This window comes from Chlorocebus sabaeus, chromosome 24 (assembly GCF_047675955.1).
Source record: "Chlorocebus sabaeus isolate Y175 chromosome 24, mChlSab1.0.hap1, whole genome shotgun sequence".
In the NCBI taxonomy this organism is placed as follows: Eukaryota; Metazoa; Chordata; class Mammalia; order Primates; family Cercopithecidae; genus Chlorocebus; species Chlorocebus sabaeus.
Genome location: NC_132927.1, coordinates 76,708,057 through 76,730,959, shown reverse-complemented (window position 1 = coordinate 76,730,959; position 22,903 = coordinate 76,708,057). Strand labels below are relative to the sequence as shown.

Here is a 22,903-nt window from a genome sequence, read left to right as displayed (position 1 = left end):
AGTCAAACCCATTTTCCATGATTTGAGTATAGACTGTCAATCTATCAATGAAGGAAAATTCACTTGAAGACAGACATTAATTCAGTTCAACAAATAAAGAGTGTGAGCAATCATGGTTGCCAATGAATATAAATTTTACCTTAATAAACAAATATATATATATATATACATATTTTTATATGTGTATGTTTATATTTTGTTCAAAAGTTGCTAGCTGGACTGCATTGTGGGTATGTTTCCCATCAGAATCCAGTCTCAGGCAAAACAGCATTTTGTGTTGTAATTTATTTCCTGTTTTGTTGGTTGTGTTGATCTCAGCTGTTGTTTTAATACAAAGACCTTTTACTTTATGTTGGGGGTAAGGACCTTTAGCAGAAGGCCTAAAGAGGTTTGTGTTCATTAAGATTGTGCATGGATCACTCACTTTTCACCTTCATTTCAGTAATATCTAATCACTAAACCTCCTGCCACCTAAGAAAGTCATCTCTTCCTTTTTTCCAGTTCGGTTTGGAAGCAGTAAAATTGACAAAGAGCTAATAAACCGAATAGAGAGAGCCACCGGCCAAAGACCACACCGCTTCCTGCGCAGAGGCATCTTCTTCTCACACAGGTCAGGGGCTCTTCACCACAGGCCTTCTTACCTGTCCTCTTCTTTTAGTTCAAAAAGTCACAAGACACTCCCTTCATAAGCCACCTGGTACTGTGGGAAAAGTGATGGCCAGCTGTGGGAAGACTGACATCCATCTTCTGTCCTGTCAGTAGCCCACTGTGGGATCATGCTTGTCCATTCACCCTCAGGCTCTTAGTTTTTTCATTTGTAGATTGCCCACCTCACAAGGTGAGAATCATATTAATAGCAGATGAAATTCTTCCCAGATTACTTGCTGTGAATAAATTGTAAAATGTCATGAAAACAAAAGAGAATAATATGTCCAAGTTCAGCATTTCCCACACGACAACAGTAGACTTCCTAAAATTCCAAACCCTCTTCCTCCTATTGTATCAACTTGCTCATAAATAATACCAAGAGACGAACCAACAGAGAATGCATGGAACAGATTATCTGTACCTTAGGCCATAAATTCCATGCAGATAACATCAAGATATGGGCAGGTTCCAAAAGAGTTTCTGCCTCTCCCAACCTACAGTTAATCTGGGTTGAGGCAGCCCCATTTTTGAAGCTGTGTCCATGGAATTTATGATCTGAGGTAGGATTGTTCTGTTCTACTGGCGCGTCACGGTTACAGGAGAACACCCCCAGGACAGAGCCCAGCAGTCTGCCCAAACACTTCAAATTCTACCTGCAAAGAGCTCCAGGCCTTGCTCAACCCACTTTCTGGGCAGATTAAAGTATACAACTAAGTGGGTTTTAGTATATTCACAAGGTTGTGAGACCATCATGACTATCTAATTCCAAAACATTTCATCACCCCAAAAGGAAACTTCCACCCATTAACCCATTTATGCCAGAAGTTGCAAAAATTTTTTGTGAAAAATCAGACCTTGGCAATCACCTTGAGCAGTAAGATATAAATAACTCCCACAAGTTTAGCATTCCAGTTATGGAACACTAGGTATAAATGGGTTAACAATCATTCCCCACTTCTCCCTCCCCACTGGCAACTATTAGTCTGCTCTCTCTATATCTAGATTTAGGCATTTCATATAAATGGGATCATATAACCTGTGGCCTTTTGTGTCTGGCTTCTTTTACTTGGCATAACATTTTCAAGGTTCCTCCATGTTGTAGCATGTATCCATACTGGATTCCTTTTTATTGCCAAATAATATCCCATTGAGTGGATATACCTCATATTTTGTTTATTCATTCATTACTTGATAGACATTTGAGTTATTTTCACTTTTTGGTTATCAGCAATGCTGCTCTGACCATTTGAATACAAGTTTTTGGGTGGATATATGTTTTCAATTCTCTTGGGCATATACCTTAAAATAGAATTAATGACTTATGTAGTAATTCCATGTTTAACTCTTTGAGGAACTGAGACTTTTCTACAGCAACTGTATCATTTTACTTTCCCACCAGCAACATAGGAAGCTTCCCATTTTTCCACATCCTCACCCACTCTTGTTATTTTCCATGTTGTTGTGTTTTATCGCCATCCTAATGGGTGTGAAATAGTATCTCATTGTGGTTTTGGTTTGTATTTCCCTAATGACAAGGATGTTGAGAATCTTTTCATGTGCTTATTAACAATTTTTATATCTTTAGAGAAGTGTCTATTCAGATCCTTTGCCTACTTTTTAATTGGGTTGTCTTTTTATTGTTAGCTATAATAGTTCTTTATATATTCTGGATACTAGTTTCTTATTCATATATTACTTGCTCCCATTATATAGGTTGTCTCTTCACTCTACTGATAAGTCCTTTGAAGTATAAAAGTTTTTCATTTTGATGAAGTCCAATTTATTTTATCTTTGATTGATTGTGTTTTTGGTGTCATATCTGAGAAACCACTGACCAATCAAAGGTAGTGAAGATTTACAGCTATAGTTTCTTCTCAGAATTTTGTGGTTTTAGCTCTTTCGTTTCAGTTTCTGATCCTTTTTGAGTTAATTTTTGTTATTTGTGAGGTACAGCTCCAACTTCATTCTTTTGCTTGTGGGTATCCAATTGTCCCAGCACTCTTTTTTGAAAAGACTATTCTTGGCCAGGTGCTCACGCCTGTAATCCCAGCACTTTGGGAGGCTGAGATGGGCAGATCACGAGGTCAGGAGATCAAGACCATCCTGGCTAACACGGTGAAACCCATCTCTACTGAAAATACAAAACATTAACCGGGCGTGGTGGTGGGTGCCTGTAGTCCCAGCTACTCGGGAGGCTGAGGCCAGAGAATGGCATGAACCCGGGAGGTGGAGCTTGCAGTGAGCCCAGACCTCGCCACTGCACTCCAGCCTGGGCTACAGAGCGTGACTCCGTCTCAAAAAAAAAAAAAAAGAAAGAAAGAAAAGAAAAGACTATTCTTTCCTTACTGAATCTTTTGGCATTTTTGCCAAAAATCAATTGGCCATATATTTAAGGATTTCATTCTAGACTCTCAATTCTATTCCACTTATCTATATGTCTATCCTTATGCTAGTACTACATAATCTTGATTACTGTAGCTCTGTAGTGAGTTTTGAAGTTAGAAAATGTGAGTACTCAAACATGGTTCTTTTTCAAGATTGTTTAGGTGTTCTGGGTTCCTTGCATTTCCATATGAATTTCAGCTTTTCCATTTCTGCAAAAGCAGCAGCTGGGATTTTGATAGGGATTGCACTGAATCTGTAGACTCATTTGTAGAGCATTGCCATCTTAAAATATGAATTCATCTAATCCACGAACATGGGATGTCTTTTCACTTCTTTCATTTCTTTCATTGATGTTTTATAATTTTCAGTGTATAGGTTTTGCACTTCTTTGGTTAGATTTATTCATAAGAATTTTTATCTTTTTAATGCTATTGTAAATGGCATTTTCTTAATCTCATTTTCAGATTGTTTGTTGCTACTATATAGAAATACAACTGATGGCCGGGAATGATGGCTTACGCCTCCCAACACTTTGGGAGGCCAAGGCGGGTGGATCACTTGAGGTCAGGAGTTCGAGACCAACCTGACCAACATGGTGAAACCCCGTCTCTACTAAAAACACAAAATTAGGTAGGCTTGGTGGCAAGTGCCTGTAATCCCAGCTACTCAAGAGACTGAGGCAGGAGAATCACTTGAACCCAGGAGGCAGAGGCTGCAGTGACCGGGGATCGTGCCATTGCACTCCAGCCTGGGCAACAAGAGCAAAACTCTGTCTCAAAAAAAGAAAAAAGAGGGCCGGGCGCGGTGGCTCAAGCCTGTAATCCCAGCACTTTGGGAGGCCAAGACGGGCGGATCACGAGGTCAGGAGATCGAGACCATCCTGGCTAACACGGTGAAACCCCGTCTCCACTAAAAAATACAAAAAATTAGCCGGGCGAAGTGGTGGGCACCTGTAGTCCCAGCTACTCGGGAGGCTGAGGCAGGAGAATGGCGTAAACCTGGGAGGCGGAGCTTGCAGTGAGCTGAGATCCGGCCACTGCACTCCAGCCTGGGCGACAAGCGAGACTCCGTCTCAGAAAAAAAAAAAAAAAAAAAAGAAAGAAAGAAAGAAATACAATTGATGTTTGTGTATTAATCTTATATCCTGAAATTTTGCTGAGTTTATTAGCTCTAGTGCTTTTTCTCTTTTTGCTGATTCTATAGGATTTTCTACGTATAGGATTGTATCTCCTATGATTAGAGACAGTTTTACTTCCTCCTTTCCAATTTGGATTTTTTTCTTTCCTAATTTCTCTGACTAGAACTTTCAACCAACTAAACTAACCGGCCAACAACCTAGAACTTTCAATAGGATGTTGAGTAGTAGTGTAGAAAGTGAGCATCCTGGCCGGGCGCGGTGGCTCACGCCTGTAATCCCAGCACTTTGGGAGGCTGAGGCGGGTGGATCACGAGGTCAGGAGATCGAGACCATCCTGGCTAACATTGTGAAACCCTGTCTCTACTAAAAATACAAAAAACTAGCCGGGCATGGTGGCGGGCGCCTGTAGTCCCAGCTACTCGGAGGCTGAGGCGGGAGAATGGCGTGAACCCAGGAGGCAGAGCTTGCAGTGAGCTGAGATCGCGCCACTGCACTCCAGCCTGGGCGACACAGCAAGACTCCGTCTCAAAAAAAAAAAAAAAAAAAAGAAAGAAAGTGAGCATCCTTGTCTTATTCCTGATCTTAGGAGAAAAGCTTTCAGTAAAGACTGAATATACACCATTTAGTATAATGTTAGCTGTGGGCTTTCTATATACCCTTCAACATGTTAGTGTTTTTATTATGAAAAGATACTAGATTTTATCAATTGCATTTTCTGTGTTTATTGAGATGATCGTGTGGATTTTGGCCTCTGTTCTATTAGTATGGTATATCACATTGACAGGTTTTTGTGTGTTGAATCAACCTTGCATTCCTGGACAAATTCCACTTAATCATGGTGTTAAAAATCAATTGATTTTCAATCATGGTGTATAATCCCTTTTATATGTTGCTGGATTTGGTTTGTGAGTTGCTGAGGATTTTTACATCTGTGTTCATAAGGGATATTGGTCTATAGTTTTCTTTTATTGTCTTTGGTTTGGTATCAGGGTAATACTGGCCTCATAGAATGAGTTGGGAAGTATTTCTTATTCATTTTTTTTGGAAAAGCTTGGGAAGAATTGGTGTTAATTCTTTTTTGAACATTTGATAGAATTTACCAGTGAAAATGGGGTTTTGGGCTTTTCTTTGTAGAAAGTTTTTTCATTACTAATTCAGTCTGTTTGTTTGTTCCAGATCTGTTCATATTTTCTATTTCTTCTTGGGTTCATTTCAGTAGTTTGTTTCTAGGAATCTGTCTATTTCATCAAGATTATCTAATATATCGGTATACAGTTATTCATAGTATTCCCTTATACAGTAATCCTTTTTATTCCTATAAGATCAGTAGTAATGCCCCTTCTTATATTCCTGATTGTGGTAATTTGAGTATTCTCTTTTATTCTACCCCCCAACACACACACACCCAGTCACTTCAGTTCAAAGTTTACTAATTTTATTGGTTTGTAGTCAACGTTTTTTATCTTAGCATTGCATGGTTCTTCTCACTGCTTTTGTGACTTATTTATTGACTGCAGTATAGTAATCCTGTAGCCACTTGGCTTAGGAAAGCATAGGACCTGAGGCATTTGCCCATTCTCAAATTTCAGACTGCCCCTCTGTCTAATTTTGTCATCTGTAAAATTAGAGATTAAATGAGATCTACCATGCACAGTCAAGCTTCAAGTGGTGGGCAGGTGACTGGGTTCCCTCAGTAGCTGAATGAGCCTCTCCTGGAACCCATCCTCATAAAACAGGAGCTCAAAATTGGAGCCCAGTAAATTTCTGCACGCTTGTCAGGAGCACCTCACCCCAGGACCGAGCACACAGTGAGTTCTCAGATGCTCCCCATAAACACAAAAAAAGCAGCTTGTGGGACAGCTGCATTTTTTTTCTCTTCTGTGAGCCCATAAAAGTTTAATTTGGTTAGTTGTGAGAACCAAAGAAAGATTCTTTCCTTCCAAAATTATGGGTTATTTTCTTTCCTTATTTCAAAAGCAGTATGTGAGCATTTCATGGGAAAAAAATGAAAACTAAGCCCAAAAACCAGAACACCCACAATTGTATCTGTCCAGAGATAAGCAATGGTGACCCTTGGCTTGGGGAATATAAGGAGAAGTCACTTTCAGAATACCGTTCTCTAGATTCTCCTACCCAGACCTCTGGAAGAGGTAGTTATTCATCTTGTATTTGGGGACACTTTACCCAGAAACAAAGGACATTCATCCTGGAGTGTTGGTTTCCCACCCTGCTGAACATTGGAACCCCTCATGGAGCTTTTTAAAAATACACATTCCCGGCTGGGTGCAGTGGCTCACACCTGTAATCCCAGCACTTTGGGAGGCCAAGGTGGGTGAATCACGAAGTCAGGAGTTCGAGACCAGCCTGGCCAACATGGTGAAACCCTGTCTCTACTAAAAATACAAAAAATTAGCTGGGCGTAGTATCGGGTGCCTGTAATCCCAGCTACTCGTGAGGCTGAGGCAGGAGAATCGCTTGAACCTAGGAGGCGGAAGTTACAGTGAGCAGAGATCGCGCCATTGCACTCCAGCCTGGATGACAGAGTGAGACTCTGTCTCAAAAATAAATAAATAAATAAATAAATAAACACACACAGTCCCAGAGAGCGCCTCAGATCCATTCAATCAGTCTCTGGAGGTGGGGCGCAGGCAGCTGTGATTGGAAGCATCCTGGTGGGGAGGGGTATGACTCTAGAGTGACTTGCAGATGAGGATACCTAGTCCCAAGCTGGCTGAGGGGCCCAGATAGATCTCCAACTGGGGACGTGACAAACTCCCAGAGGAAAATTCTTACTTTCCCTACTAAGCCAGGACTGTCTGGTCCCATGCAGTTTGCCTGGTCTTGGTCTGAGAGTCCTCGGGGCTGGGTGATTCTGAGCAAAGATCATATGGTGTTGGCCTGGTATCCCCAGGGAAGTGTACGAAGGTCACAGTGTGTCGGCACTGATGTTTGGAGGGATTCCAAGAGTCCCAGTAACTACACAACTGGATCCATCTTTTCAACACACACATTATTCCAAACCTACACTTTTTTTTTTTCCCCAGATGGAGTCTCGCTCTGTCACCCAAGCTAGAGTGCAGTAGCGCAATCTTGGCTCACTGCAAGCTCTGCCTCCCGGGTTCACGCCATTCTCCTGCGTCAGCCTCCCGAGTAGCTGGGACTACAAGAGCCCGCCACCATGCCCGGCTAATTCTGTGTATTTTTAGTAGAGTCAGGGTTTCACCGTGTTAGTCAGGATGGTCTCAATCTGCTGACCTCGTGATCCGCCTGCCTCGGCCTCCCAAAGTGCTGGGATTACAGGCGTGAGCCAGCGTGCCCGGCTGCAAACCTATACATGTTATCTTTTAAAACACTCACAGGAGAAACCATTTCAGTAGAAGTTTCCTGTCATTTTTATATCATAAGCACTAAAGGTAACACACTCTAGTTATTCATGTTGTTTTGTCTCTGTCTATGTTTTTCATTTCCAAAAGTACACTAGTGCCTTGATATTTTTCTCAGAAAATCACACTCTTCCTCTTCTCCTTTTTCTTTAGAGACATGAATCAGGTTCTCGATGCCTATGAAAATAAGAAGCCGTTTTATCTGTACACGGGCCGGGGCCCCTCTTCTGAAGCCATGCATGTGGGTCACCTCATTCCGTTTATTTTCACAAAGTAAGTATTGGATCTTATGGCTTTTCTTACTCTCTCAGTGAATTGAGAATGTTGCTTATAAACCATGTTTAGAACTGACAAGATCATGCTAGTTCATTTGCTGAGCAACCAAGATACCAAGAGTTGGCACTTTTCTGGCTTCCGTTCACGTTGTTCCTGGGCTCACTTTAGAGCACCATGGATGATGGGGAGAGTGAAGCTTTGGAGTGAGCCAGGCCTGCTCCTCTTCTCCTCCTGCTCCCTGTCCGCATGGCCGTGGGCCGGCTACTTCTCTGAGCCTGAGTTTCCACATCTGCAAGATGAGAGTGAAGTTACCTACCTCATAAAACTGTTGTAAGGCTTCAAAACAAAGTGTGTAGAGCAGCTAACACAGAGCATACAGGGCCATCTTGGTCAATAAGCGGTAGTAGACCTTATCATTATCCATAGTCAAATTCATATCATGATTCAAATTGTGATTTTGTAGGCAAGGAAGTTTTAACATACATTGTAAGTAGGAACTGTGTTTTCAGATGGCATTCCTCCACAGGGGAGATGAGACGTTAGCTTTCTTCCCCTGTGTTTCTTTAGGTGGCTCCAGGATGTGTTTAACGTGCCCTTGGTCATCCAGATGACGGATGACGAGAAGTATCTGTGGAAGGACCTGACCCTAGATCAGGCCTATGGCTATGCTGTGGAGAATGCCAAGGACATCATTGCCTGTGGCTTTGACATCAACAAGACTTTCATATTCTCTGACCTGGACTACATGGGGTAAGGAGAAAACGTCTGGCTGCCTTTTCAATATGTAGAGGTGGATGTCAAGTTGTCGTGACCACAGCGAAATTCAAAACACCTGAAATGGTCTTAAGACCTGGTAAATGGGCCGGGCGCGGTGGCTCAAGCCTGTAATCCCAGCACTTTGGGAGGCCGAGACGGGCGGATCACGAGGTCAGGAGATCGAGACCATCCTGGCTAACACAGTGAAACCCCATCTCTACTAAAAAATACAAAAAAAAAAAACTAGCCAGGCGAGGTGGTGGGCGCCTGTAGTCCCAGCTACTCGGGAGGCTGAGGCAGGAGAATGGCGTGAACCCAGGAGGCGGAGCTTGCAGTGAGCTGAGATCCGGCCACTGCACTCCAGCCTGGGCAAAAGAGCCAGACTCCGCCTAAAAAAAAAAAAAAAAAAAAAAAAAGGACCTGGTAAATGTTCTTCTTCCTTTATTAAATGCTATGAGCGGCCAGGCATGGTGGCTCATGCCTGTAATCCCAGCACTTTGGGGAGGCCAAGGTGGGCGGATCACGAGGTCAGGAGTTCGAGACCAGCCTGACCAACATGGTGAAACCCCATCTCTTTTAAAAATACAAAAATTAGTCAAGTGTGGTGGCATGCACCTGTCACCCCAGCTACTCAGGAGGCTGAAGCAGGAGAATCGCTTGAACCCGGGAGGTGGAGGTTACAGTGAGCCGAGATCGCACCATTGCACTCCAGCCTGGGTGACAGAGCGAGACCCCATCTCAAAAAGGAAAAAAAAAAGAAAAAAAAAGCTATGAGCTGGTTTATTGGTTTTATTTGCCAATAATTTTGAAAGTGAAAAGCTGTGTATATAAATAGAAAGGATTAAGTGATATCAGTATCTTAAAGACTCAATTATTCCCTCCATAATTACATTTACAGAAATTTAAAATATGGGCTCAGCCACAGCATGATGGCATCTCAGATTTTCATCCTCAGTTGTGCCAGGAAGTCCTGCCTTGCCATTTCTCACCAAGGATAGTCAGTCTTCCAGAGTTATGTCTTCCTCCTTTTCAACGCACCTTTTCCTCACAGAGAAAAGACTCAGTGGTTACACAGTTCCCTCAGTCTAGTTCTTTTAATCAGCCATTTAATAAACCAAAATATTTCATTCTGAAAATCCTTCAAGTTTCATCCCAAATGAATACCAAGAAATGTGTTAGAAAGATAAGACTTTGGTCAACCATTACAAGAAGGATGCTATCTAGCTCAACAAATATTTCTTGAGCACCTAAGTTGTGGTACTCCCCTAAGGCGAGATACTCTCCTAAGTCATGGTACTCCCCTAAGGCGTGGTACTCCCCTAAGCTGTGGTACTCCCCTAGGGCATGGTACTCCCCTAGGGCAAGGTACTCCACTCCCCTAAGATGTGTTACTCCTCCCCTAAGGTGATTCCCCAGGAGGAGTGGGTTCATTGCTGTGCTCCTGCAGCCCAGGTTGGGCTCTGAGCAGGTCCTCCCATGTTAGCTCACCATCAGAGAGCAGGCCGAGGCAGGATAAGAGGGATACTAGAGGGGCAGGTGAGCAGTGAGCACAGGCGGACTTGCTTAGAGCCACATCCCCAGGACGTTCCCTTTTATAATACCTTAAAATTGAGTAGTGGCAGCCAGGCGCGGTGGCTCACGCCTATAATCCCAGCACTTTGGGAGGCTGAGGTGGGTGGATCACAAGGTCAGGAGATCGAGACCATCCTGACTAACACGGTGAAACCCTGTCTCTACTAAAAATGCAAAAATTAGCCAGTTGTGGTGGCACGCTCCTGTAGTCACAGCTACTTGGGAGGCTGAGGCAGAAGAATCGCTTGAACCTGGGAGACGGAGGTTGCAGTGTGCTGAGATCATGCCACTGCATTCCAGCCTGGGCGACAGTGAGACTCCATCTCAAAAAAAACAACAAGAAAACAAAACTGGGTAGTGGTTTTATATCCATTGAGAGCAATGTATGCCCTGATAGGAAATCTTGCCCTTCTATCAGCCAGTAAAACTGTTAGCTTTCTAATTTTACGTGTTAGAATTTTTTTTTTTTTTTTTTTTTTTTTGGAGATGGAGTCTCACTCTGTCACCCAGGCTGGAGAGTGCAATAGCATGATCTCATCTCACTGCCAGCTCCGCCTCTCAGGTTCACACCACTCTCCTGCCTCAGCCTCCCAAGTAGCTGGGACTACAGGTGCCCGCCACCACACCCGGCTAGTTTTTTGTATTTTTAGTAGAGACAGGGTTTCACTGTGTTAGCCAAGATGGTCTTGATCTCCTGACCTTGTGATCCACCCACCTTGGCCTCTCAAAGTGCTGGGATTTCAGGCGTGAACCACCGTGCCCGGCACCTATTAGATCTTTTAAAATTACTTCTCTTTGTTCAACCATGTGAGCATGGAGGCCCTGTGGCATCCTTGAAGGAAGGGAAATAGAGATCCAGATCCTGGCACCTGGGTTTAGTGGCTGCATGTCATAGCAGCCATGTCCATGAAATGGGATCAAACAAGAGCATAGATGTTGTCATTAGTATAATTTTCTTTTTTTTTTTTCTTTTGGTTTTTTTTTTTTGTTTTTTGTTTGTTTGTTTGTTTTAGAGACAGAGTCTCACTCACGGGTTTTGCCATGCTGGCCAGGCTGGTCTCGAATTCCTGACCTCAAGTGATCCCCCAGCCTCGGCCTCCCAAAGTGCTGGGATTACAGGTGTGAGCCACTGTGCCCAGCCGTATTAGTATAATTTTCATGTCACTTTATTTCCTTATTCTCACCCCATTCCATACAATGATTCAACTGATTGAACATCGGCAGAGACAACCATGAGTTCTGCTTCTCCCTTTCCAATCAGGCAATGCTGCTGGCATTGCCCAGTAGCTGCTATCCTCTTCCCACACCACCGCTGCCCCCACCAGCCACTGATCTCCCTAAAACTCGGAGCTAATCTCATCTTCCACTTGCGGGTCTTTCCCAGTTCTCCTCCTTAGATGACATTGAGAATTCTCACCTTTCGCTTAGCACACGAGCCCTTTCGTGATTGGCCCTGTGTTCCTCTCCAGTGTCACTGCTACCTCCAGCTCAGTGGAACAGCTTGCAGTTCCACATCCCTCTCCTTTGTACGTGCTCTGTGCTGCCCAGAATTCCCACCCACTCTCCTGACCCTGCCACCCCCAGCCTAGCTAATTCTTACACTTTCTTTTTTTTTTTTTTTTTTTGAGATGGAGTCTTGCTCCGTCGCCCAGGATGGAGTGCAGTGGCGGGATCTTGGCTCACTGCAAGCTCCGCCTCCTGGGTTCACGCCATTCTCCTGCCTCAGCCTCCCGAGTAGCTGGGACTACAGGCGCCCGCCACCACACCCAGCTAATTTTTTGTATTTTTTTTTTAGTAGAGACGGGGTTTCACCATGTTAGCCAGGATGGTCTCGATTTCCTGACCTCGTGATCTGTCTGCCTCGGCCTCCCAAAGTGCTAGGATTACAGGCGTGAGCCACCGTGTCCAGCCAATTCTTAACACTTTCTTCCAAAGGCATGATCAAGCATCACCTTTTCCTAGGAGCTTTCCCTCCCCACAGCCAAATTTAGATGCCCCTCTCTGGTCCTCCATCACGCTGGGCCTTACCTCTGCCACATCTGGTACAGCGTGGCCCTCTCCCCGCTAGCTGAGTAAGACACACAGTTCCTGAATTTGCTGTCTGTGGCCCATCCCCTCCTGGGCCCCACAGACACAGCAGAAGCAAAGCTGAGCCCCTTCCTCGATGGATATAAATGCTGGTGGCAAGACAGGAGCAACTGCCCGTAATAGTCCATGAAGCTGATTCAGCCAGTAGATGCGCGATGGGGTAGATGAACTTTGGAACAGTCCACGTGAAAAGACCACCACCTGAGCAACCCCACTGTCAGCGCTCTCTGAATATGGAGTGAGGCCGCTGTTCCCCGTGCTGTCTCTTTGGCAACTGCGGTTGCAGCTCCTGATCAGCCTCCACCTTCACTAAGTAAGAACTTCCCTTTTTTTTGTTTGTTTTGTTTTGTTTTGTTTTGTTTTGTTTTCCTTTTTTGAGATGGAGTCGTGCTCTGTCGCCCAAACTGAAGTGCAGTGGCGCGATCTCAGCTTACTGCAATCTCTGCCTTCTGGGTTCAAGCAATTCTTGTGCCTCAGCCTCCTGAGTAGCTGGGATTACAGGCGCCCACCACCACACCCAGCTAATTTTTGTATTTTTAGTAGAAACAGAGTTTCACCATTTTGGCCAGGCTGGTCTCGAACTCCTAACCTCAAGTGATCTGCCTGCCTCGACCACCCAAAGTGCTGGGATTACAGGCATGAGCCACTGCACCTAGCCAGGAACTTCCTTTTTCTTTACAAACATGGAGTAAAGATGAAACCCAGACAGTACGTCAACCAAAAGGGTCTATGATATCTTTTCTTGAAAGGCATTTTATGTTGAACCTAAAGCAAGGAGAGACATTTTAAAGGGTAAATCCTCTATTCAAACATTTTACTTTAAGAGTTTATTGTAAACATTTGAGCATTTTACTTTTCTTTCTTGAATTTAACTCAAAATCTGTATCTTTGGCTTAATAAAGCTCCTTCCTGGTGTTTGGGAGCTGGAAATTCAACAAAGCCAGCCATCGCCCTCTGCGAGTCGGGGGGTGGTGGGAAGGCCTCCTTGAGGGAGGAAGCCAGTGCAGTTCCCCCTGCACATTGCATGTGGCCCCAGAAAGGCCTTCCTGCCCAGGGCCCTGAGGGATGCACAGGCACTGAGCTGGGAGTCTGAAAACTTGTGTTCCAGACGCAGCTCTGCCCCTGCCTGGTCTTGTTCCCTTGGGCAAGTCCTTAAATCTCTGAGCTTCCATTTTCCTGTGAGGAAGGGAGCTGGGTGCTAGTGGAGGACGACATAGCAGAGGTTGCAAGTGCTCTGCTTGACGGCCGTCCACTGTGTGGCCTGGGCATGGGAGGAGCTCCTCTCTGCCTGCTTTCTCCACTCTGCTCATTTGTTCTACAAATATTTATTGGACATCTACTGTATGCCAGACTCATGCTGTGGGTACAGCAGGGAGCAAAACCATTTTCTCAGCAGCTGTGTAGAGCCTCTCTTCTAATGGGGAGAATCAGCTAACAGGTGATCAATGAGGTAATAATGAGTTCTATGGTGATAATAGGGACAAAGAGCAGGGTTAGAGAAGACCATGGTCAGGAGATGATAGTGCCTGCACTGCATATAAAGTGCTTCAAGCCACGCCTGGCACCTGGGGAGCGCTCAGTAAATGTTGTAATCTAAAATCTCTTCGCACTTTAAACCCTGTCTGAGAGTGAAAGGCAGGTGCCCTCCCTGGAGTAACTGGTCATTCGTCCACATGTGGTGTACAATTACGTGTGTTCACTGAAGCCAGTGAGAAGCCTCCATGTGCCGGCACTGGCATGGCTGCTGTTGCGTGGTGGGTCCATCCCAGCTGTGCCGTGGGACAGCCGTCCCTTGAGGGAAGGATCACGCATGCTCACGGTGCAGTGCCTGCATTCACCCTGCAGCCAGCACAGTGGCAGCAGCTTGCAGCGAGTAATGGCCAGTCTTCTAAGAAAGGGCAGCGTGCTCTAACTCAGAAATAACAGCCACACACCATGGAGCTACAGTCCGCCACAGTTTGGGAGTACTGGAGACTTTCCCTCCTTGGAGGGGTTAGGGTGTCCCAGGTGCCTCAATCCCAATGGCGCATGGAGTCTTTGCTGCAGCCCATCTCCCCAGGTGACAGACAGCTGCTGTCCTTAATGGCTGTGAGGCCTTCTGCGGTGCCTAGGCGGGACCCTCCCTGCCCGCAGTGTTCCTGGCTTGCTTGGCAGGAAGACAAAGGCCGCATCTTCCCAGGCGGTGTCGTTGTTGGCTGTGCTCTTGCTCTCTGTTGTTTCCATTATGCTGAGTGGGTGACACAGATGCTGGGTTCTCCTGGCATGCCCCTTCATGGTACTGCACCTGCCCTCTCCAGTGCCCCACAGGGCCTGCAACCTAGCCAGCTGCTAGGCGAAAGACACAGTCCATCCCTCCCATGCTGCCTCTGCGGAACCTGGACAGACCTTGGCGCTGACCTTGACCGTTACAGGCCTCCCAGCATTATGCTTCGCCCAGCCCAAATGGCCAGTGTCCCTGCACTCCTGACACCCCACCCCACCTGCACAAAGACATTCAGTAGTTCTCCTCCCTATCCCAAAGGTCTAAACTCTTCTACAGGATAAGAGGTGGTGGGAAAAGCATAGACTTTGGGGCCAGGTGAATCTGTGTGGGGATCCCAGCGCCTATACTCACTGGCCTGTGACTATGACTGTGAACTTCTTTGAGCCTAGTCTTTAACTGTAAGGTGGAGGCAATGCTACTACTTTGAAGGGGATTTTGGCAGTGTTGACACGTATGCAGCACCTAACACAGTTCCTGCCACATGGTGCAAATACTTAAAAGACACCAGCCTTCCCCCTTTTCCCTCGTAGTGTCTGACACATGGTAGGGCCTAAAGGAAAAGCTACTGAATATAGTAATGCAAAGATGCAATATAAGAAGCCACTTGGCCCGGTGCAGTGGCTCACACCTGTAATCCTAGCACTTTGGGAGGCCAAGGCAGGCGGATCACCTGAGGTCAGGAGTTTGAGACCAGCCTGGACAACATGTTAAAACCCCATCTCTACTAAAAATACAAAAATTAGCCCAGCTACTCAGGAGGATGAGGCAGGAGAATCACTTGAACCCAAGAGGTGGAGGTTGCAGTGAGCCAAGATCGTGCCACTGCAGTCCAGCCTGGACTACAGAGTGAGACTCCATCTCAAAACAAAAAAAATGAAGCCACTCTGGGTTCTGCCAGACCCGTACACCCCGCTGTGTTTGCTTCGTCTTCAGCCTAGTTCCCTCTGGTATCAGAATGGCTGCCACAGATCCAGGCCTGGTACCCACACGCCTCACCATCCAGAAAAGAGAGTTGAGTTGCTTGAATCAGCCACTGTGGCCTAGCCCTGTTGCTGGGGATAGGGTCAGTTCTGCCCAAACAGCAGTGGGGTGCAGTGGCCAGAGGCTAGGAGGACCAGCTTCACTGAGACAGGCCTTCCTCCTTCTCGGGCCATGGATTTCTATCCATATGCTCATCTGACAACAAGCAGACAGTCTCCTGCAACACAGTATGTCTCAACTAAGAAGCTCCCGGGGGCTCCCAGACTTGAGCTCCACAGCCCACTGAACTGCTGACCCTGGCAGAATTTAAATTTTTCGTGCTAGCTGCGAGTCTGAATCTGCTTGCATTCTTGCCTTGTTTGTGTGTCTGCTTCACGTTGGTTTCACACTGGTTTCTGCCTTTCCCAGTCAACTCCACAGGTAAACGTGTGTCTGCTTTGCCTGATGCAGGTATCTTTGCCTACAGATGACTTCGTGGCACCTTCCTGGTGCTTATGTGTTGACCACAATGTGGCCCCAAGTCTGGCCCATGCCACTACTCCTTGGCATCCAATTTTAACAACTGTGACTTTGCCTTCAGTGAAGGCCACCCTCCAGTTTGGGATTTCATTCCCATTGTCTTTGCAGGATGAGCTCAGGTTTCTACAAAAATGTGGTGAAGATTCAAAAGCATGTTACCTTCAACCAAGTGAAAGGCATTTTCGGCTTCACTGACAGCGACAGCATCGGTAAGGGGCCCACTGCTGCCTGCGCCTTTCAAAACGGAGCAGAGTTCTGGAGGAGACACATGTCTGGTTTAAATATCTCTGAGATGTTAGCTTTTGCAACTGTCTCTTTAAGTAAGACACCCAGGCCTGGGCGGGTCGTCATCATCCTGGAATCTGACTAGCTACTGTAATGCATTGAGCAGCTTCTCTGGGTTGGGTGAAGCTGCACTTCAGGATGTAAGTTTTGTCCCTCTCCTGTTACCCATCTTAAGGTTTAGAAGAAAGAAAAATCTAAGGATGATTTTGGAGTTCCAACAGCTCTGGTGGGACCCCAGTCAGTGTAGAACTTGGGTGGAATCAGGGGTGATGGAGAAGGACAGCTGGATCTGCTGCCCATGAGGGAGCCTTTGAGTCTTTGTCTCCCTGGGCCTCAATGTCCCCACATGTAAGATGAGGGGCTTGACTCGAGGTCTTCTGGAGCCTTCCCATCCCTGCCCTGCTCTCCTTCCATGGCTCCACCCCAGCAGATGTACAAATGGTTTGCCTCCCACGTGCATGCCTTCTTGGCCCTCTCTGTAAATTTCCATGTGTCTTTCAGATGCATTGGCCTTGTAGACTTTTAGACTTTTGGTCCTTGAGAGTTGTGGCTGGGCCTTCTGATCCCATCCTCTACTTGACGTTTGCCACATGGCTTCAGTCCTAGCAGGCCTCTGAGGCCTTCAGTCAGCTGCCAGCCAAGACAGCTCCTTAGGATGTGCTGCTGGGGCTCTCCATGGGGAGCATTCGCCCTGCTTGGAGCCAGAGCCACAGTGGTGTGTGCTCCACAGCATCAGGGTCACGCTGGGCCAGCCGCGTGCCCAGAGTCCAGAAACATCTGAGCTCACCCAAGGGCCTGGGTACCGCCACTCGGTGGGGGCTGGCGTGGCACCACCTGTCAGGGGCCCCGGAGAGGTCAAAAGTTCTTCTGCAGGCCTAAGCAAAAACTGATGACAGTAATAACAGCCACAACATCCAAAACACTAAAACTTTTAAATAGCAAATACATTCATCGTAACTTATGATAATTAAAGGTGGAACAACCTGAATGCCCAGTGGTTAGAGAGTGGTTAAAGAGTATGTTACATTGACAGGATAGAATATACTTAGTAACAACATGGATAGTCATTACAACGAAAAAGGCAAGGAAGGCCGGGTGCAGTGGCTCACGCCTGTAATCCCAGCACTTTGGGAGGCCAAGGCAGGCATTTCACGAGGTCAGGAGATCGAGACCATGCTGGCCAACATGGTGAAACCCCGTCTCTACTGAAAATACAAAAATTAACTGGGTGTGGTACGCACCTGTAGTCCCAGCTACTCGGGAGGCTGAGGCAGGAGAATCGCTTGAACCCAGAAGGCGGAGGTAACAGTGAGCCAAGATCGAGCCACTGCACTCCAACCTGGCAACAAAGCGAGACTCCTGAAAAAAAAAAAAAGAAAAGAAAAAGAAAAAGCCAAGGAAAGACCAAAAATAGTGTAGTCACAATGAAAATGCATAGAGTAAAATATATAAACAAAATGGATGAAATGAGACACATTGCAGCTATACAGTTTATTCTTTTTTCTACTTTTCCGTATTTTTTAGGTTTTCTTTAATGATTATTTTATAATGGGGAGAAAACCTGTTTTTGTTCATTCCTTTATTAACTAAGCAGAACAGGAACTCATCTCACGTGTGAAAATATTTCTTTCTCACTTTCAGGGAAGATCAGTTTTCCTGCCATCCAGGCTGCTCCCTCCTTCAGCAACTCATTCCCACAGATCTTCCAAGACAGGACAGATATCCAGTGCCTTATCCCATGTGCCATTGACCAGGTCAGCAGGCAGAACCAAGGCTCTCTGAGTCTGGGGCATTGACAGCAGGTTCCTCTTACTCTTCAGCGGGGGAGAAGTGTTGAAAGATATGACAGGCAGCCAGGCCGGGTAGCTCACGCCTGTAATACCAGCACTTTGGGAGGCCAAGGCAGGCGGATCACTTGAGGCCAGGAGTTCAAGACCAGCCTGGCCAACATGGCAAAACCTCATCTCTACCAAAAATTTATAATTTAGCCAGGTGTGGTGGCAGGCACATGTAATCCCAGCTGCTCACCTCACTGGAACCCCAGAGACAGAGGTTGCAGTGAGAGCGCATCACTGCACTCCAGCCTGGGTGACAGAGCAAGACTCTGTCTCAAGAAAAAGGAAAGAAAGTTGGGGGGTGGGGGGCAAGAGAAGGGAGAGCATTGGGGCAAATACCTAATGCACGTGGGGCTTAAAACCTAGATGACAGGTTGATGGGTGCAGCAAACCACCATGGCACATGTATACCTATGTAACAAACCTGTGTGTTCTGTACATGTATCCCAGAATTGAAAGCAAAATTAAAAAAGGAAAAGATATGAAGGGGAGGAGGGAGTGAATTTCTTTAGTTGGAAGCATGAGGGCCTTCTGTGAAGATGCTCACAGGGACGGCTCACAGCTGAAAGCTGGCATGTTTTCCAACCGCCCTCATCAGGGTCCTTCCTCTCCCCCACAGGATCCTTACTTTAGAATGACGAGGGACGTCGCCCCCAGGATCGGCTATCCTAAACCAGCCCTGCTGCACTCCACCTTCTTCCCTGCCCTGCAGGGCGCTCAGACCAAAATGAGTGCCAGCGACCCCAACTCCTCCATCTTCCTCACTGACACGGCAAAGCAGATCAAAACCAAGGTGAGCAGTGGCCCGGGCAGAGGGCAATCAGTGGGAGTAGAAACATGCCCTGGGGGCACATGCACACACACACCACTGCACAGTGCTTTGGGCCTCAGCCCCCGTAGCAATGCTGAACTCCAGGATTGCCAACTATGCTCCCTGCAGAACTCAAGGCATCATGTCCTTCCCACATGAATCAGGTGAATTTGTTTTGTGTCCTTTCATTTAGGTAAAATTTTGAATTTTTTGTTTTTTTACCTTTTCTGCTTTTCTTACCAGCACTGTTCTGGAAGCAAAGTCATGGCAATTTCCTTAAAGTTATAATTACTGTGGATGTTATTAAACAATGGAAAAGATTTGTGTATATTTCTGATCATCAGCTGTGTTCCAGGGGCTGGACCCGGTGCCTTATTTATGTTTTCTCATGTTTCATTCTCACTGGGAGGTGGTGGTGCTATTCCCTTTAAAGATGAGTTGATGAGGCTTAGAGAAGCCCAGCCACTTGACCAAGTGTCCATCACCAGGAATCAGCAGCACTGCTCTCCTGACCATGAGCAGCCAAGCAGGGGTTAGGAGCTGGTTTTATCCCAGAGAGTGTTCTCACTGAGAGACACAGAACTGAGAAAAGTCCCTCCACAGGACAGTCCTGCTGGCCCCAGGAGGGATGCACGCAGCAGGCATTCAGCAAACATTTGACAAATCACTAGAGAAACTAAAAGGAGAAGTTAGTTTGAGCTTCCTTATTTTGCATGGCCCCAGTTCTGTTGCCTGGTTCCTCAACTGCCAGTGTATATTTAATTGCCTCACTGTTACACATAGCAGTTGACATTTTCTTTGGAATCAAGAGTGTGTTTGCAGGCTTGAAGATTGCAGTGGAAATGCTGGGAACTGTATTTGAGGCGTGTCACATGCCCTCTGAGTCACTGCCCCTGACCCTCTGGAAAGTCCCAGGCAGGTTCTGGTTGACAATGGAGAAGTCTTTCATATCAAAACTTCCTAAGACATGGCCTCCACCAACTCTCCTTACTCAGTTGGAAGCTGGTATGATTGGAGACTTTTCTTTCCCTTTCACTTCTAGCCAAAACTTCCGGAGCACAGGGTGCAGAATGGGCAGGGAAGTGCCACTGGAAAAGTCCGCTGTTTGATTTTGCTTCTGAGAAGTTGTTTTGAAAAAGTTGTTTATGGCCAGGTGCAGTGATTCACACCTATAATTCCAGCACTTTGGGAGGCCGAGGCAAGGGGGATTACCTGAGGTCAGGTGTTTGAGACCAGCCTGGCCAACATGGTGAAACCGCTGTCTCTACTAAAAATACAAAAATTTGGCAGGCACCTGTAATCCCAGCTACTCGGGAGGCTGAGGCAGGAGAATTGCTTGACCTTGGGAGATGCAGGTTGCCGTGAGCCGAGATCGTACTACTGTACTTCAGCCTGGGCAACAGAGCGAGACTCCGGCTCAAAAAACAAAAAGAAGAGAAAAACTTGTTTATGGATCTGGGACATTTATCATTCACTTAGGGACCAGCAGAGCCCTCAAGGTGAGCAGTTAGCATGAGGTCAGGAAGCACAGAGGCCTACAGACAGTCACTGGGCCTGCAGGCTTCTTGTGGGGCAGAACAGGGTCCGGCCAGGCCCTCACTCTAAATCCCCATGCCTGACTTCGGCTCCAAAATCAGAATTTCCACACCAGAGAAGAGGGCACATCTGCTCCGGCCTCCTCCTAAAAATAACAGGTTCAGGCAGGGTAGTGGCACGTGCCTGTAGTCCCAGCTACTCAGGAGGAGGGCTTGAGCCCAGGGATTCAAGGCTGCAGTGAGCTACTGTTGTGCCAGTGAATAGCCACTGCACCCCAGCTGGGGTGGCACAGTGAGGCCCCATCTCTAAAACTAAAAAAAATAAAATAGTAGCACAGTGCTGATGATTCAAGTGGCTTTGCTGAGTGAGTACCTGCCATCTGCACAGAGTCAGCCTGTGTGATCTAACTGCATCCCAACTACCACTCTAGCTGGCCGTGTCCACCCAACATCATTTCCTGTCGCACAGAGTCACACTGGTCACCCGCTTCCATCATCTTAGTTGCTGGCAGCAGTGCTGCATACCCGCCCCCAAGTCGTCCCTCCATGTTTTCCTGTCAGTCAGGCCTGGTAGGCCGCTTCCTGCATCACTAAGGACTGGTCACATCAAGGAGGCAGAACTGAGCCACTCAGTTCTCGAGCTCCACCTGGAAGCCTGGTGTTCCAGGAGCCAGCCTGGTCCTGCCAATCCCTGTCACATATGGCAGGTTCCTGACACTGGGCCTGATTTCCTTCACCTGTAAGATGGCAAAAGCACTACAGAGGTCATTGGGTTGTTGGGGATAAAATACATGTCACAACCCTAACAGCCAACATGGATGGCACATCTGCTGTGTGCCTACCATGGAACAAGGGGCTTCGCCTGGGGAGGGGGAGTGTGCAGGTGGTGGTGACGCCAGCGCATCGTGAAAAACGTGCAGCAGACACCAGTTTCCTTGTTCTCCTCTCAGATAAAGGGCTGGGAGCTGGCCTTTCAATACTCTCTTCAAACTGCCCCAGGAGCCCAGGACCTGTGTTCTCAGACTTTCTTCCTGACACTGGAGCTGCTTCTCCAAGGCCCAGCAGGGAGGGCTATGCCCATCACACAGCAGTGACTCCGTCAGGCACTTTCTTCCTCCTGTTTATTAGTATTTTCTTTTTTTTTTTTTTTTTTTTTTTTTTTTTTTTTTTTTTTTTTTGAGACGGAGTCTCGCTGTGTCACCCAGGCTGGAGTGCAGTGGCCAGATCTCAGCTCACTGCAAGCTCCGCCTCCCGGGTTCACGCCATTCTCCGGCCTCAGCCTCCGAGTAGCTGGGACTACAGGCGCCCGCCACCACGCCCGGCTAGTTTTTTGTATTTTTTAGTAGAGACGGGGTTTCACCATGTTAGCCAGGATGGTCTCGATCTCCTGACCTCGTGATCCACCCGACTCGGCCTCCCAAAGTGCTGGGATTACAGGCTTGAGCCACCGTGCCCGGCCTAGTATTTTCCATAGTTTTTGGTTCTATAACTTTTTTTTTCTTTTTTCTTTTTTCTTTTTAAGGAAAGGGAAGGTAAACATCCCATTCGTTAGCTTTTTTCTTTCAGCCCCGCAGGCCTGCCCACCAGCCAGCCACACGGCGCCAGCCCCTTGCATGGGCCTTGCCTGAGCCTCTCGCGTGACTACTGCTTTCCCTGCCCAGCCTCTCAGCAGTGCCCTGCCACGATGGAGACTGGCACCTTTGCCCCAACACTCATCTGCTCCTTTTGCACAATCCCAACTTATCTAGTTAGGAATCTGCTCTGGAATGTGTGTGTGTGTGTGTGTGTGTGTGTGTGATGGAGTTTTGCTCTTGTTGCCCAGGCTGGAGTGCAATGGCACCATCGCGGCTAACCACAACCTCCGCCTCCCGTGTTCAAGTGATTCTCCTACCTCAGCCTCCCAAATAGCTGGGATTACAGGCATGCGCCACCACACCCAGCTAATTTTGTATTTTTAGTAGAGACGGGGTTTCTTCACATTGGTTAGGCTGGTCTCAAACTCCCTACCTCAGGTGATCCGCTTGCCTCGGCCTCCCAAAGTGCTGGGATTACAGGTGTGAGCCACTGCACCCAACTGCTCTGGAATTCTTTTGAGGAGACTTACTAAACATAACAACTTAGAATTTATTGACTCTGCCTACCCTTTTTCCCGTAAAAAAATGTTAAGGCTGGACACAGTGGCTCACTTATGTAATCCCAGCACTTTGGGAGGCCAAGCAGGTGAATCACCTGGGGTCAGGAGTTTGAGACCAGCCTGGCCAACATCGTGAAACCCTGTCTCTACTAAAAATACAAAATTAGCCGGGCATGGGGGCAAAAAAAAGTTAAGGGGCCGAGCACAGTGACTCGTGGCACAGTAATCCCAGCACTTCGGGATGCCAAGGCAGGCAGATCACTTGAGCCCAAGAGTTCAAGACCAGACTGGGCT

The 22,903-nt window shown here is 46.8% G+C and overlaps 1 protein-coding gene across 3 annotated transcripts in view; it reads left to right on the top strand.

Moving 5' to 3' along the window:
• The window catches only part of WARS1 (tryptophanyl-tRNA synthetase 1), a 43,585-nt gene that overhangs the window by 15,670 nt on the left and 5,012 nt on the right, over window positions 1-22,903 (top strand). For all 3 annotated transcript variants that reach the window (XM_007987842.3, XM_007987841.3, XM_007987840.3), the window contains 6 exons: window positions 502-610; window positions 7,708-7,827; window positions 8,398-8,580; window positions 16,118-16,218; window positions 17,936-18,048; window positions 18,749-18,922. In XM_007987842.3, coding sequence (XP_007986033.1) covers window positions 502-610; window positions 7,708-7,827; window positions 8,398-8,580; window positions 16,118-16,218; window positions 17,936-18,048; window positions 18,749-18,922 — 800 coding nt within the window. The remainder of the gene's footprint in view (window positions 1-501; window positions 611-7,707; window positions 7,828-8,397; window positions 8,581-16,117; window positions 16,219-17,935; window positions 18,049-18,748; window positions 18,923-22,903) is intronic.